This window comes from Gracilinanus agilis, chromosome 4 (assembly GCF_016433145.1).
Source record: "Gracilinanus agilis isolate LMUSP501 chromosome 4, AgileGrace, whole genome shotgun sequence".
NCBI classification, from domain to species: domain Eukaryota; kingdom Metazoa; phylum Chordata; class Mammalia; order Didelphimorphia; family Didelphidae; genus Gracilinanus; species Gracilinanus agilis.
The window spans coordinates 359,195,580-359,208,494 of record NC_058133.1 but is presented as its reverse complement, the minus strand read 5'-3'; the positions used below and the strand labels follow the sequence as shown (position 1 = coordinate 359,208,494).

General features: G+C 36.7%; 1 protein-coding gene across 1 annotated transcript in view; it reads right to left on the bottom strand.

Annotated features, from left to right (window-relative positions):
• Positions 1-12,915, bottom strand: part of ARMC2 (armadillo repeat containing 2) — a 169,756-nt gene that overhangs the window by 4,882 nt on the left and 151,959 nt on the right. Inside the window, exons 16-17 of the mRNA XM_044676675.1 lie at positions 9,630-9,762; positions 8,561-8,721 (exon numbers count right to left, since the gene is read on the bottom strand). Of these exons, the coding sequence (XP_044532610.1) occupies positions 8,561-8,721; positions 9,630-9,762 (294 nt within the window). The remainder of the gene's footprint in view (positions 1-8,560; positions 8,722-9,629; positions 9,763-12,915) is intronic.

Below are 12,915 nucleotides of genomic sequence, written 5' to 3'. Positions count from 1 at the left end.
AAATAACATTAAATGCTGCTTAGACTTTTTGGCCAGCTCATTTAACCCAATTTACTTCAAGTACAATAACGTACTAATAATTAGTACTACAGAAACTACAAATGTAAAATACTGTACATGTGAAACAATGTAACATTTCTATGGGAAAAAAGCATTCAGATTCCAATTTGGAATGTCAGAAACACTGGCCTCTACTTCCATCTTTAAACTCCAAGTAAACAGAGTGGGTTGGGACTTGGGGTGGGGTAGAAACAAACAGAATTACAAAGAAAGGAAGGCAGCGGTTGGGTTGGTTGCTTTGGGAAATGAAGGTGAGGAACTATAAGATCAGAATCTCCTGCCAGTGTAAATCCTTGGGGATACTTTAGCCTGAGAATCATCTACCTTAGATTTCATAAGACAAAGCAATTTCAAATATTCCTAAAGACTTTGCAGAGCTGGTTTTTCATTTAAACAAAGGCCACAAGAAAAATAATTTGGTTTTCTTGCCCTGAAAGGCTCATTCATTATGAGAAAAAGTAACTAGACCACTAGTGAGATAATTACAATTTTAAACATTGACATCCAGTGGATAGACAGACTACTGGATTTTGTTATTCAGTAATGTGTGACTCATCGTGACCCCATGAGACCGTACTGTCCACAGAGCCCTCTTGGCAAAGATATTGGAGTGGTTTGCCATTTCCTTCTCCACTGATAAACTAAAAGTTTGTGACTAATGAGATGGCTCACTGGCTCTCTATAAAAAAGATTTGAATAATAATTTGATTATTAGATGACATATACAGCCAATATTAAATGACATTATACAAAATCCATGGAAATTACTATAGATAAGCATTCAGAATAGGCTCTTTTGTGTGCAATCATATCTCCTATGAGTTAGAATCAAAGGCAAAGTAAACATCGCATTTAAAGAAAGGTTAAAGACCAGAAGACAATGATGAGATTACAGAAGGTCTAATTTAACATGCTTAAATAAGCTATCACCTCTGAAAATGGGAAATGAGAAAGTGTAAAGACATTTATTCTACCCCTATTCTGAAGATAAAATTAACCAATATAAAAATCATAGTTATAATAAGGAAGCTGAAAACAGCCTAAAAACCATCACAGAAAACAGATGGGTAGGCAGGCAGACACAATATCTAATCTCCTTGTCAAGTGGAAAGGAGATATGACAAAAAAAAAGGGGGGGGAGCCACACTAATCTGAAATAAAAATTATGTAAAATATCATGGAAGAGGATTAAAGGTTATAAGCAGTCTAGCATCACCTCATAAAATGGGGAAAGGCAGTTGAAGAGAAAAGGAAATTGTAGAGAACCTGTAGGCTTTAGCAGATAAAATTGGGACAAAAAATGTGAAATTAAACAGGATTGCCAGTTTTTTCATATATTTCTTCCCTTTCTTCACCATTCTACATCTCAAAATCATTGAAACATCCATTCCTTAATCTGTCCTTTGCTAATCCCTAAAAGAGCCAACCCTTTTCCTTGTCAAGGTCAATCCCTCTAATTGTGACCCTGATTCCCCCTATCCTCTCCTATCTTCTCTGGAAGGTTTTCTCTTCAATCGTTAATCTCCCCCATCTATCATTAATATCTCTGCTTCTACTGACTCCTTTATTATTGGCAACAAAAATATGGCAAATTCTTCTATCTTCAATAAAATCATTCCTTTATGCTATCATCCTAAATATCTCCTTTTCAGGACCAAATTCCTACGAAAAACCTTCTATATTCACTGCTTCTACCTCCTTACATCCCATTCATTTCTTCTAGAGTTTAACTTTTTTTTTTCTTTATATTTTGAACTGAAACACCAAATATAATGGAGCATTCATTGTGGTATGGGAGAATGCTGGATGTGAAATTGCAAATCTGTATTTTGTAGTTTGCTTTCTTTTTGAAGCAAATAAGTTTATAATTTCAAAGTTGTCCTGCTTATTCTGTGATTCCTGATTCTTTCTGCCCTTCCTTCTAGTCTTATATTGTTGTTGTTGTTGTTTTTCTTATAAGAGTGGAGGGAAAAATCCTCTCCCCATTTTCCTACTGGCCTCTCCTTTCTCCCCAAATGGAAAAAAAAAAAAAAACCCTTACAACAAATATGCATGGCTAAGTAAAATAATTTCCTTTATTAGCAATGTTAAAAAATATATGCCTCACTCCTCATCTTGGGTTTATCTCCTTCTTAAAAGATAAGTAATGTGCTCCATTATCAAGCCTTTGGAATCATGGTTGCTCATTGTAACAATACAAGTTATTAAGTCTTTAAGTTATTTGTTTTTGCAATGTTGTTACTTTTTATAAATTATTCTCTAAGTTCTGCCCACTTTATTTTTCCTCAAGTCATATAATTTTTCCTAGGCTTCTCTGAAACCATCACCTTCTCATCATTTGTAAGGGTAAAATATTCCATTATGCTCAAGTACCATAGTTTGTTCAACTTTTACCCAACTAATAGGTATCCCATCTTCATTTCCAATTCTTTCCCTTGCAAAATGAGCTGCTATTAATATTTTTGTAATCATGCACCCTTTTCCCCTTTCTTCAATCTTGTTGGGACATGGGCCCACTAGTAGTAGTTCTGTGTCTGGGTCAAAAACTATTGTAATTTGGGGATGAATGGCCCTATCAACCATGCACCAGTATACCTGCTTTCTGAAAGCCTCTCTAACATGTCATTTTTTTTGTCAGCTTTGCCAATTTTGTGAATATGAGGTGCAATCTCAGATTTGTTTTAATTGGCATTTCTCTGTTAGTGATTTAAAGCATTTAAAAAATGTTGATAGCTTATGTTTTTCTTCCTTTGAGAATTATCTGATAGCTAGGTGGCTTAGTGGATAGAGAGCCAGGTCTAGAGATGGGAAGAACTGGATTTAAATCTGGCCTCAGACACTTCCTAGCTGTGTGACCCTGGGCAAGTCAAAGTCAGTTAACCCCAATTACCTAATCTTTACTGTGCTTCTGCCTTGGAACAGATTCTTAATATCAATTCTAAGACAAAAGGATTTTTAAAAAAGACAAGAAATTATCTCTTCATATCCTTTGACCAGTTATCAATTGGGGGATTACTTTTGTTCTTATAAATTGGAATCAATACCTTATATATTTTGGGAATGAGACTTTCATCAGAGTTGTTTCAACAATTTTCACCCAGGTAACGGTTTCCTTTCTAATTTTAAGTGCATTGCTTTTGTTTGTGCAAAAACTTTTAAAATTTTAGATAATCAAAAATTGTCCGTTCTGTCTTCTACAGTTCTCTAAGTTCTCTTTCTATTTCTTGTTAGATTTATAAAGTAATTTCTTGCTTATTCCTTCCTAATTTGCTTATGACATTACTTTATCTCTAACTCATGATTCATTTTGCACTTATCTTGGTACATAGTATGAGACTACAATCTAGACCTAATTTCTTCCAAATTGCTTCCCAGTTTTCCTGTGGAAAGACAGTAGAGTTTGGGTTTATGAGACACCACTACTAGATTCTTTTCCTTCAGCATCTTGGAGTATTTAATCTATTCAATTATACAACCTCCCTCTGTCCTACTCACTTCTCAACCACTTGCAAGACAGTCTTTGAGCTTTCAACTGGAATTTCTCTCTACAAAGTTGACAATACTCTCTTAAATGCTAAAGGTAATTGTCTTTTCATCATTCTCAGACTTTTTAACCATTCTGCAGTATCTGACATAACCACTCCCTTTTCCTGGATCCTCTTTTCTCCAAGTTTTTTTTTTTTTTGGTGATACTTCTAAGTTCTCCTCCTGGAGGAATGCTTCTTCTCAATTTTCTCTGATGGTTCATAATCCAGGCCAAAGCACTACTAGTGGGTGTTCCTGGACTTCTGTCCTGAGCCTGCTTCTCTTCTCTCTGTATATTCTTTCCCATCATGACAATGTTGCCAATTCTCAAGAAGACAGCACCAACAGTGATACATAGAGCCCTTGTCTCTCCCTTGAACTCCAGTCTCACATCACCAGCTGCTCATTAGATTTTTCCAAATAGCAAAATACTTTATCATATACAATAAGCATATTATGGGGGCAGCTAGGTGGTGCAGTGAATAAGTGCCAGGCCCAGAGTTAGGAATATTCATCTTCCTGAGTTCCAATCTGACCTCAGGTAATGTACTAGCTCTGTGTGACCCTGGGCAAGTCACTTAACCATTTGCCTCAAATTCCTCAACTGTAAAATGAGCTGAAGAAGGAAATACCAAACTACTCCAGTATCTTTCCCAAGAAAACTACAAACGGGGTCATGAAAAGTCAAACACAACTCAACAACAACTGGCTGACAGAAAGCATATCACATTCAACAAGTCCAAACTGGGGTTCATTATTTCTTCTTTCCCCAATCCACTTCTGTCCCCAATGTCCCCATTATCAAAAGTACCATCACCTTCAAAATCACAAGGGCCACAAGAGAGTCAATTACTCTCTCCATTATTCCACCAAATCTTGTCAATTCTACTTCAACATTTCTTGCATCTATCCCCTTCTCTCTACTCACATGGGCTACCAACCAAGTAAGGCTCTCCTCACCTCCCACTTGGCCTTCTGAGAAATAGCCTGCTTATTGGTGTCCAAATTTCCAGTATCGTAAGATAGTCCAGTCCATAAAAGTGTGATGATTAAAAATTCTGAGAGAGAGATTGGCTTCTGGATAAGAAAATCAATTTGTTGATCAGGCTAGCAATAGCCAATACATTTAATGGTCCATAATCCTTTCATTAAACAAAGACCGAGAATTCCCCTCATTCAGATCCATAAACAGACAATTTTGGGATCTCATCATTTGATCTCTCCCTTGGACATCCCAAGACATCTCTAACTGGTGATAGCCAGCGAGGAAGTGATCCATCAATACCATCAACTCCTCCCCATATCCTGGGTGGTGGTGATCAGTCATGTAGTTCTGGTCCTGTGTCCCTAACATCTAGGGCAGTGATGGGCAACCTTTGAGCTTGGTGTGTCAAAATTCACCAAAAAACAGAGCATAACTAAGGTGGTGTGTCACTGAGAAAGAAAACATAATTTTGTGATATTTATCCTTTAAATAACAAAAATGTATAACTGTAATATATAACTATTTAATAAACCAAAATAGGTAAATTAATACAGGTAGAATTGTCATCTATAGTGCACAGAGTGTCTACACTACACTATAGCAAATGTTTCATCCTCGGCATGCGGCCCTCATACTTCTGCAGCCGCGTGTCATTGAAAATGACTACATGTGCCATAGGTTTGCCTTCACTGATCTAGGGGGAGAAATCAAGTTCTGCCCAGTCCTAATGTTTCATAATATTTCCTAATGTAGATTTGATGATTTAGTTCTGCTTCTGACAGATTTTCCCACCTTAAGCTTATTTTCTAAGCAAGAGAGACCTCACAGTCTCTCTCTTCCACCTGCTAAGGTAGGGCATTCCTTGAATTTCCTAGGAACAAAGAAATGAGAGACAAGTCTGAGCCTTGAGACTCAGGAATAGAAATAATTCAATATAATAAAAATAAACTCTCAAAAAAAAAGGAATCCTCACTATAAAATACCTGAACAAATGGTCTCTCAGCCTCTTCTTGAAGATTTCCAATGAGAGGAAATGCAAGACAGCTCAGTCTACTTCAGGCCAGTTCTAATTGTTATGAACTTTTACTGACATCAAGACCATATATGCCTTTTTGCAATGTCCACTTACTGCTTCTGTTTCTGCCTTCTGGGACTAAAAACAACGAGTCAAATTCCTCTTCCACACAACAGCTCTTCAAAATATTTGAAGAGCACTTAGGCATCCCTATGTGTTCTCTTCAACACACTAAGATCCTCAGTTCTTTTAACTTCATAAGGCATCAGCTCGAGGCCTATTGCCATTCTGGTTGCTCTTCTTCATTTGCTCATAACCCCATTAATATCTTTCCTCTCCGCAGTCCTCAGAACTCATGCTCAAGAAGCTCCAAGGGCTTCCATTGCCTTTAGGATAGAATGCAAGTTCCTCTGTGTGGCATTTAAAGCCCTTTACCATCTGGTTCCATCCTCCTTTTCCAAGATTATCACACATTACTCCTTTTTACAAACTATATTTTAGGCCAACTAGCCTACCTTGCTATATCTTGAAAATAACATTTCATCTCTGGTCCTCATGCCTTTGCACATGTCTACCACTCCTAGACTACATTCTTTGCTTCCACTTCTTAAAATTCCCACATCACTTAAATAAGGGCTTGGTTCAGGTGTCACCCATTAGTAGAGATCTCTCTTGCTCTAACCAGTTTAGTGTGGGTATAGTGGGTCTCCCCCTCAAAATTATTTTATATTTATTTTATGTATATTTTACGTTTAATTATGTGTGCATGTTTTTCACTATAGTAGAATGTAAGCTCCTTGAGGTCAGTGCTATTTATTTGCTAAGCACACGCAAAAAAAGGCAGGGAATAAATATTAGACAAGTTAATTTTTAGTTTAAAATAGTGTATAATAATGAACCACAAACATTGTAGATTTTTACATGTTTGGAAAGTACTGCTGGAAAAACTGAAAAGTAGTCTAGTAGAAATTAGGTAGTGACATCTTCTACAATATGGCATAATAAACTTGAAATGGAATAGTGATCTGGACATTAAGTTATACCACTGAAAACAGAGTGTAATCAGCTTATGTATCTTTACACATCTATGTCTTAGGGGTGAGAGACAAATGATAGAGTAAGTTTTTCAAAACATAATAGAAAATTTTGATTTCACAAGACTGAAAAACTTGCACAAATAAAAATAATGAAATGAGAAGAAAAAGTGAAGCAATATATTAAAGGGGAAAAATCTTTGTAACAAATATTTCTAAGGGTCTGAGATTCAAGATATAAGGGCAACTAACAGAATAAGTAAGATCAAAAGTTATTCCTCAAAAGTAATGAAAAAAGATGTGAAAAAACATTTCTCAAAATAAAATTCCAAACTATTAGCACGATATGTTGCTCCAAATAAATAATATTGATAAAAACAATTCTTGACATTTCACTTCACACCCAGCAGATTGGCAAAGATGAGAGAAAAACAAGCTAGAAACTGTCAGGGTTGGAAGATTTATGGAAAGAGGTACACTAATTCACTTTCGGTGAAGTTGTGAATAGGGAAACTATTCTGGAAAACAGTTTAAAACTATATGAAAAAAGTAATTAAAATATCCATACCCTTTGACCCAAAAGTTCTACAGTTAAGCATATACCCCAAGGAGGTGATTTTAAAAAGGCAGAGGGAGTCTTGTAAATACCAAAAATACTTTTTGTCTAATAAAGAACTGAAAACAAAAGTGCTGCTTTGAATATTTTGGTGTCTATAAATATCACAGATTACAATGATATTATATACAAATGACACATACAAAAGGGGAAAAGCCCTCAACAAGCTGACATTTTAATAGGTAGAGACAATATATTCAGGAGAATAGTGGCCAGGAAAGGGAATTTTGATTTGGGGAGGCATGTAAATCATAAGTGGCGTCATGGTATGGTTGAAATTTTAAGAAAATTCCAACAGCAACAGAAGTATTTATTTGATTACTGTTTCCAGAACAAGAAGTAGAAAGCAGAGTTTGGGAGGGGTAGATGAAAAGGAAGATAACAAGAATCCTAGATTGATGCTGATGTCCTGATTAAAGTTTGGATGGGATGTAAAACCCCAAGTGTAAAGTAAAGATAGATTGGGGAAATCCCTTGAAAATTCCAGTATCATAAAAATTATTTTTATGTCTTTTTTCCTGAATATAGTAAGTTTAGTATTGATCTTATAACTGATTTTCCAAATCAACTACAGTTTTCAATCTATTTTATCAAAAGTTCTGGTTAGACAATATTAATACACATAATTCCTCCATTTTGGAAAAGTAAATAAAGTACACAGATCAAAAAAACAAACCATACATACATACATACATACATACATACAAAAATATATTTTATACTTTAAATATGGTGAGAAAATTACTCAAGAAGTTAGAAATATTTCTCAAGACATCATTCATCCTTTTCTCTAACACAAGAATAAAAATCTGTTCTACTTAGAGTAAAAATAAAAATATCACTAGATGAAGATGCAATGGTATTACAAAATCAGTTTACAATCTTGGTTAACTACTACAGACAAATGTTATAAGAATACCTACAAAGTATAAATAGGGAATAATGGGCTAGAAATTACATTATCTGAATTATGAATGGAGTCCCAGCTTCTGCCACTGTTTAGCTTTAGAAAAATGGCTTGGCCTTAAAAAGAATTTTCTCATCTGTTAAATGAATATAATATTTGTACTATTTTCAGATATGTCCAGATCAAATGAAATAATGTATGTGAAAGCACTCTGAAAACTATACAATGCTATATAAATGCAAATTAATGGCAGTTCTTATGTTAATGTTTCAAAGGTCCATTCGTTCTTGTAGAAAAAAAATTTGCACATCTTAAACACTTCATCTTATAGCAGAGTGTATCAAAAAGATCATTTTCAGCATGGGTACACACAGGAACTTTTTTGCTTGTTCACTATCATATCACTCTTTGTTCTTACCTAAAAATGATGACAATAAGACTAAGAGTGCATTTGTGTCCTCATCTCCAAAACATGATGAAGGATTCGTGACATTTTCACTATAATTCCATAATGTTTTACAAACCAAGCAGGCCAGCTGCCAATCTGTAGGGCCAAAGTCTCTTAAACAATCCACTAACCTGTTTTAGTAAAAAACAAACAAACAAACAAAACAAAAACATGATTCAGATCAGTTCTTTTCAACAATCATATGTCATGTGCCAATGAGTTCTAGGGGAGATTTAAAAAAATTAAAACTGACCCACAGACCTTGCTTTATCCCTCTGGGAAGCTGGGCTACAAAGAGGGTGGGGATGGTAGAAGGGGTTGGCTATATAGAATGATAAGGACAGAAACCATTTAAAAATTTTGCATTCTAAAAACAGTCATATATACCTTTCAGTTATATTTTAAACCTACATATTCCATATCACATTTAAATCATGTTCTACTAAATAAGTCACTTCTAAAATTCCTCTTAAAATCTCTATTAGCAATCCCTTCTTCCAGATGTTTTAAAACAGCAAATGAAAGAATGTTCTTTTGGCTCTGTTATCTGTGAGTGAATGATACCAAACTCACATGTATGATATATCCTTCTCCTACCTCCTCAAAGGTAATCCTGAGCACTGGGGCACTTAACCTCAAAGGTTAACTTTGCTTGATCTTCATTAGGACTCCCCTTAACCTACTCATCAAGTGGCACCAATACTGCTTCTCTCTCTCTCTCTCTCCCTCCCTTTTTCCCTCCCTCTCCCTCTCCCTCTTCTTCTCTCTGTCTCTCTTCTTTCTTCTCTTCTCCTCTCTCTCTGTCTCTGTCTCTCCCTCTCCCCTTTACTCCTCCATAGAATCTCATTCTTGCCACCAAGACAAGATATATGGAGAAGTCTGATTAACAATTATTGTTCTTATAGAAACTGAATCTTCCTAATCTAGAATCAGCCTTCTTTAATTAGAGAATGACAGAAACTACTACTATGAAGTTCTCTGGTTCTTAAAGACATTTAAAAAGTCCCCTATGTGTTTTGAAACATGTCTTTGAACTCACTTTTTAATTCCGCCCCCTTCTTTTAGGATAACACGCTTGTCTTTGTCTACAGTGAGGTTTAGAAGGACTCCACAGGCAGAAAAGCAAACATCCTGGTGCTTGGCATCCAGCAATGCAATCATAAATTTGTAGACTGAATGGAACAAATACCGGGTAGGGTGAAGAGAAGAAAAACAGAAAATGAAATCTCAAGAAGATACACAAAAAGAAGAAATGACTTGAGAATCGGTGCTAGAGCAAAACACAGATCCCAAGCCTACTGACTTAGGACATTTTTCCTAAGGCAATAATAAAAGTAGTTAATAATAATAACAAAGATTACTTACACTTGCATAGCACTTTATAGTATAAAGAACATTAAATACATGATCCTCTAAGTATGCTTAGTATATAATCCATACAGTTTGTATAGATTGGTGGAATAAGCACTTAACTTGGAACTGGAGGATCTACCTTAGAACCCTTACTAGTTGTGACTGTGGTTAAGTCAAAATCTCTCTGAGCTTCGATTTGTCTGTCAATCAGCCAAGAAACATTTGTTAAGGATTATTATTATTGTTATTAAAAGGATTTATTAAGCATAACTAATTTATTAAGGACTTATTAAGGACCTAATCTTAGAATGGTAAGTGCTGCAGATACAAAGAAAACTAAAATACAGTGTTTATTCTCAAAGAGCTCCCCATCTAGTGAGAGATATAAAAAGCAAACAATTACAGACAAAATAAACTGGAAATAATCAACAGAGGGAAGACACTGGAATTAAGTGGAATCATGAAAGAAGGATGGGAGAATCAGGATAAAATAGTTTTAAGAAAGCCTAGAGAAGAGAAGCAAGGGGATAAAAAGTGACCCATAGTGAATGTCTATAGAGAAGGCAAAGAGGAGGACTGAGAAAAGACCTTTAGAATTAGCAATGAAGAGATCATTAGTGCCAGGTCTGGAGTGGTGGGGTTCTGGGTTGAAATGAGGCCTCAGACACTTCCTAGTTATATGACCTGGGAAAGTCCTTAACCCCCATTGCCTAGTCCTTACTGCTCTTCTACTTTGGAACCAATACAAGTATTGATTCTAAGACAAAAGGCAAGGTTTAAAAATAAGAAATCATTAGAAACTTTGGACAGTGTCTTCAGTTAGACAATGAAGCTGGAAGAAGGAAAGAGAAAACACCTACTGTAGATGGCCTTCTCAAAGACTTTAGTCACAAAAGGCAAGGGAGACAGGGAACAACAGTTAGCAGGTATGGATGGATCAAGTAAGGATTTTTTGAAGGTAGAGAAGAAATGTCTATTTATAAGAAATAAAGATACAGCAAGTAGACAAGGAGAGACTGAAGATAAATGAGAGTGGGGAATAAAAAAGGAAGGCAATCTGTTGGAGAAGATTGGATGGAATGAAACCAGTTGTGCTTTGGTAAGGACAAGGGCCATTTCTTTATGTGAGATAAGTTTAAAAGAGAGTGTGGCCCAAGGCATCTTGAGGGATGAGAGTTGCAAAGTACAGAAAAGGAGTGCTTGTTAAGTGGCTTCAATTTTTTCAGTAAAATATGAGGCAAGGTTCTTAACTAAGAGGAGCAGGGATGGGGAACTATGGGAAATTTATGGAGAAATAAAGTTTAGAAGAACCACGGTGTTGAGTGGGATAGTGAATTAATTAGGGAAGTAATAAAAGGACTGCCTCCCCAGAGTGAGGGACCAGTTCAGGTTATGTAACAAATTTGTGGTGGACCCAGTCAACACGGTTTCATGATTTCCTCCACCTACATTCATCAATGTGTGTTGGAACCTTTAAAGGCAGCAGATGTTAGCAGTGATCCAAGGCTGAGGCTTGGCAGGGCAAGATTAGTGAAAAAAGGAGGCAAAAGAGACTCAAGAGAACAGTATCGAGGTGAAGTGGGTCACGAATAGGTCAAGATCGAGAAAGAAGTAAGTTCAGGGGTGAGAGCCTGATAGGAAACTGAGAGATCTGGGTATTGGAAATCAATACAGGCAAAGAACAGAGCTGAAAGAGAAGGCAAAAATAGAGCAATGGAGTATAATCAGGTAAGGAAATTTCGTAGCTCATTAACGTGCACGTGGTACAGTTATGGGGAAATGGTAAGATCAAGAGTGCATCCATCCTTGTAGTGGCTGAGGTAGGAGGAGTAAGGAAAGGCACTGTGAAATTAGGGTGTTTAAGGAAATATTAATATCTATTTTTAATCCCTTAATATAAAGGTAGGAATTGGGCAAAAGAAAAAGACAATGAGCCAGGCACCTAACTGACTGAGGAAACAGAGGCAGTGTCAATAGACAAGAGCTACTAAAATTTAGATTGGGTGATATGGATTGAGTGTCGTAATGGAAGAGCCTAGAAGCGGCAATGGGAAGTAAGGAATATTCCAACTATCCTACCTCCACCAGGAGGGTAGATGAGTAAAAATACAGTCAATGCTGGGAAGTGCAACAACGGAAGCTGCATCACTTGGAGGAAGCCAGATCTCAGTAAGAGCCTGAAGATGGAAAGAATGAGAAAGGAAAAAACTTAAGATGAAAGCATTTTCTTGCCTATGGAAAAGGCATTCCAGAGAACACATTGGGAAGAGGTAGGTAGCTCTGGAGTGAGACCCTGAAGTTAGGAGTGAGAGGGATTGAATAATAAAGGATCAGGCAGCAGAGAAGGGGAATGGGGTTTGGATGATGGCTGACAAGGGTGCCAGGGATGGGAGGAGTTGTTAATCATTAAGGGAAGATTTTAAATAGCTCCTTCCTTCCTTCCTTCCTTCCTTCCTTCCTTCCTTCCTTCCTTCCCTCTCATGCAGGGGAGGGTAGGTGGCCTATTTCATCTTTCTGCCTTTGGGCTCATGATCTATCATTGAATTCAGCAGAGTTCTAAAGTATTTCAAAGCAATTTATTTTTCCTTTCAAAGAAACCTCATTCTTCAGAGTATGAGTCTTTGGACTGATATGGCCCAATATAGGAATCCTTGAAAGACACATCTCCTGGGGTTGTTGTGAGGAAACTGTTTTTGCAGACTTCAAGGTGTTATATGAATGTGAGCTATTACCACTGTTATTGTTACTGTACACACACACGTGATGTTGAAGCATTGTCTTTGCTCCCCTCACCTACCAGGAAATTTTAGGGGTGAGCTGAAACTCCACATTGGAGAGAAAGCATATAAAGGAATCGAGATAAGAAGTCTCTGTGCTTGAGGTGCCTAGCGTAGAGCTAGGAAGGGGAAAAGGGGAGTTTTGACTGCCGCCTAAGCAGCATTGCCCTTGGGTCTGCCCCTCTGCCTGCCTGT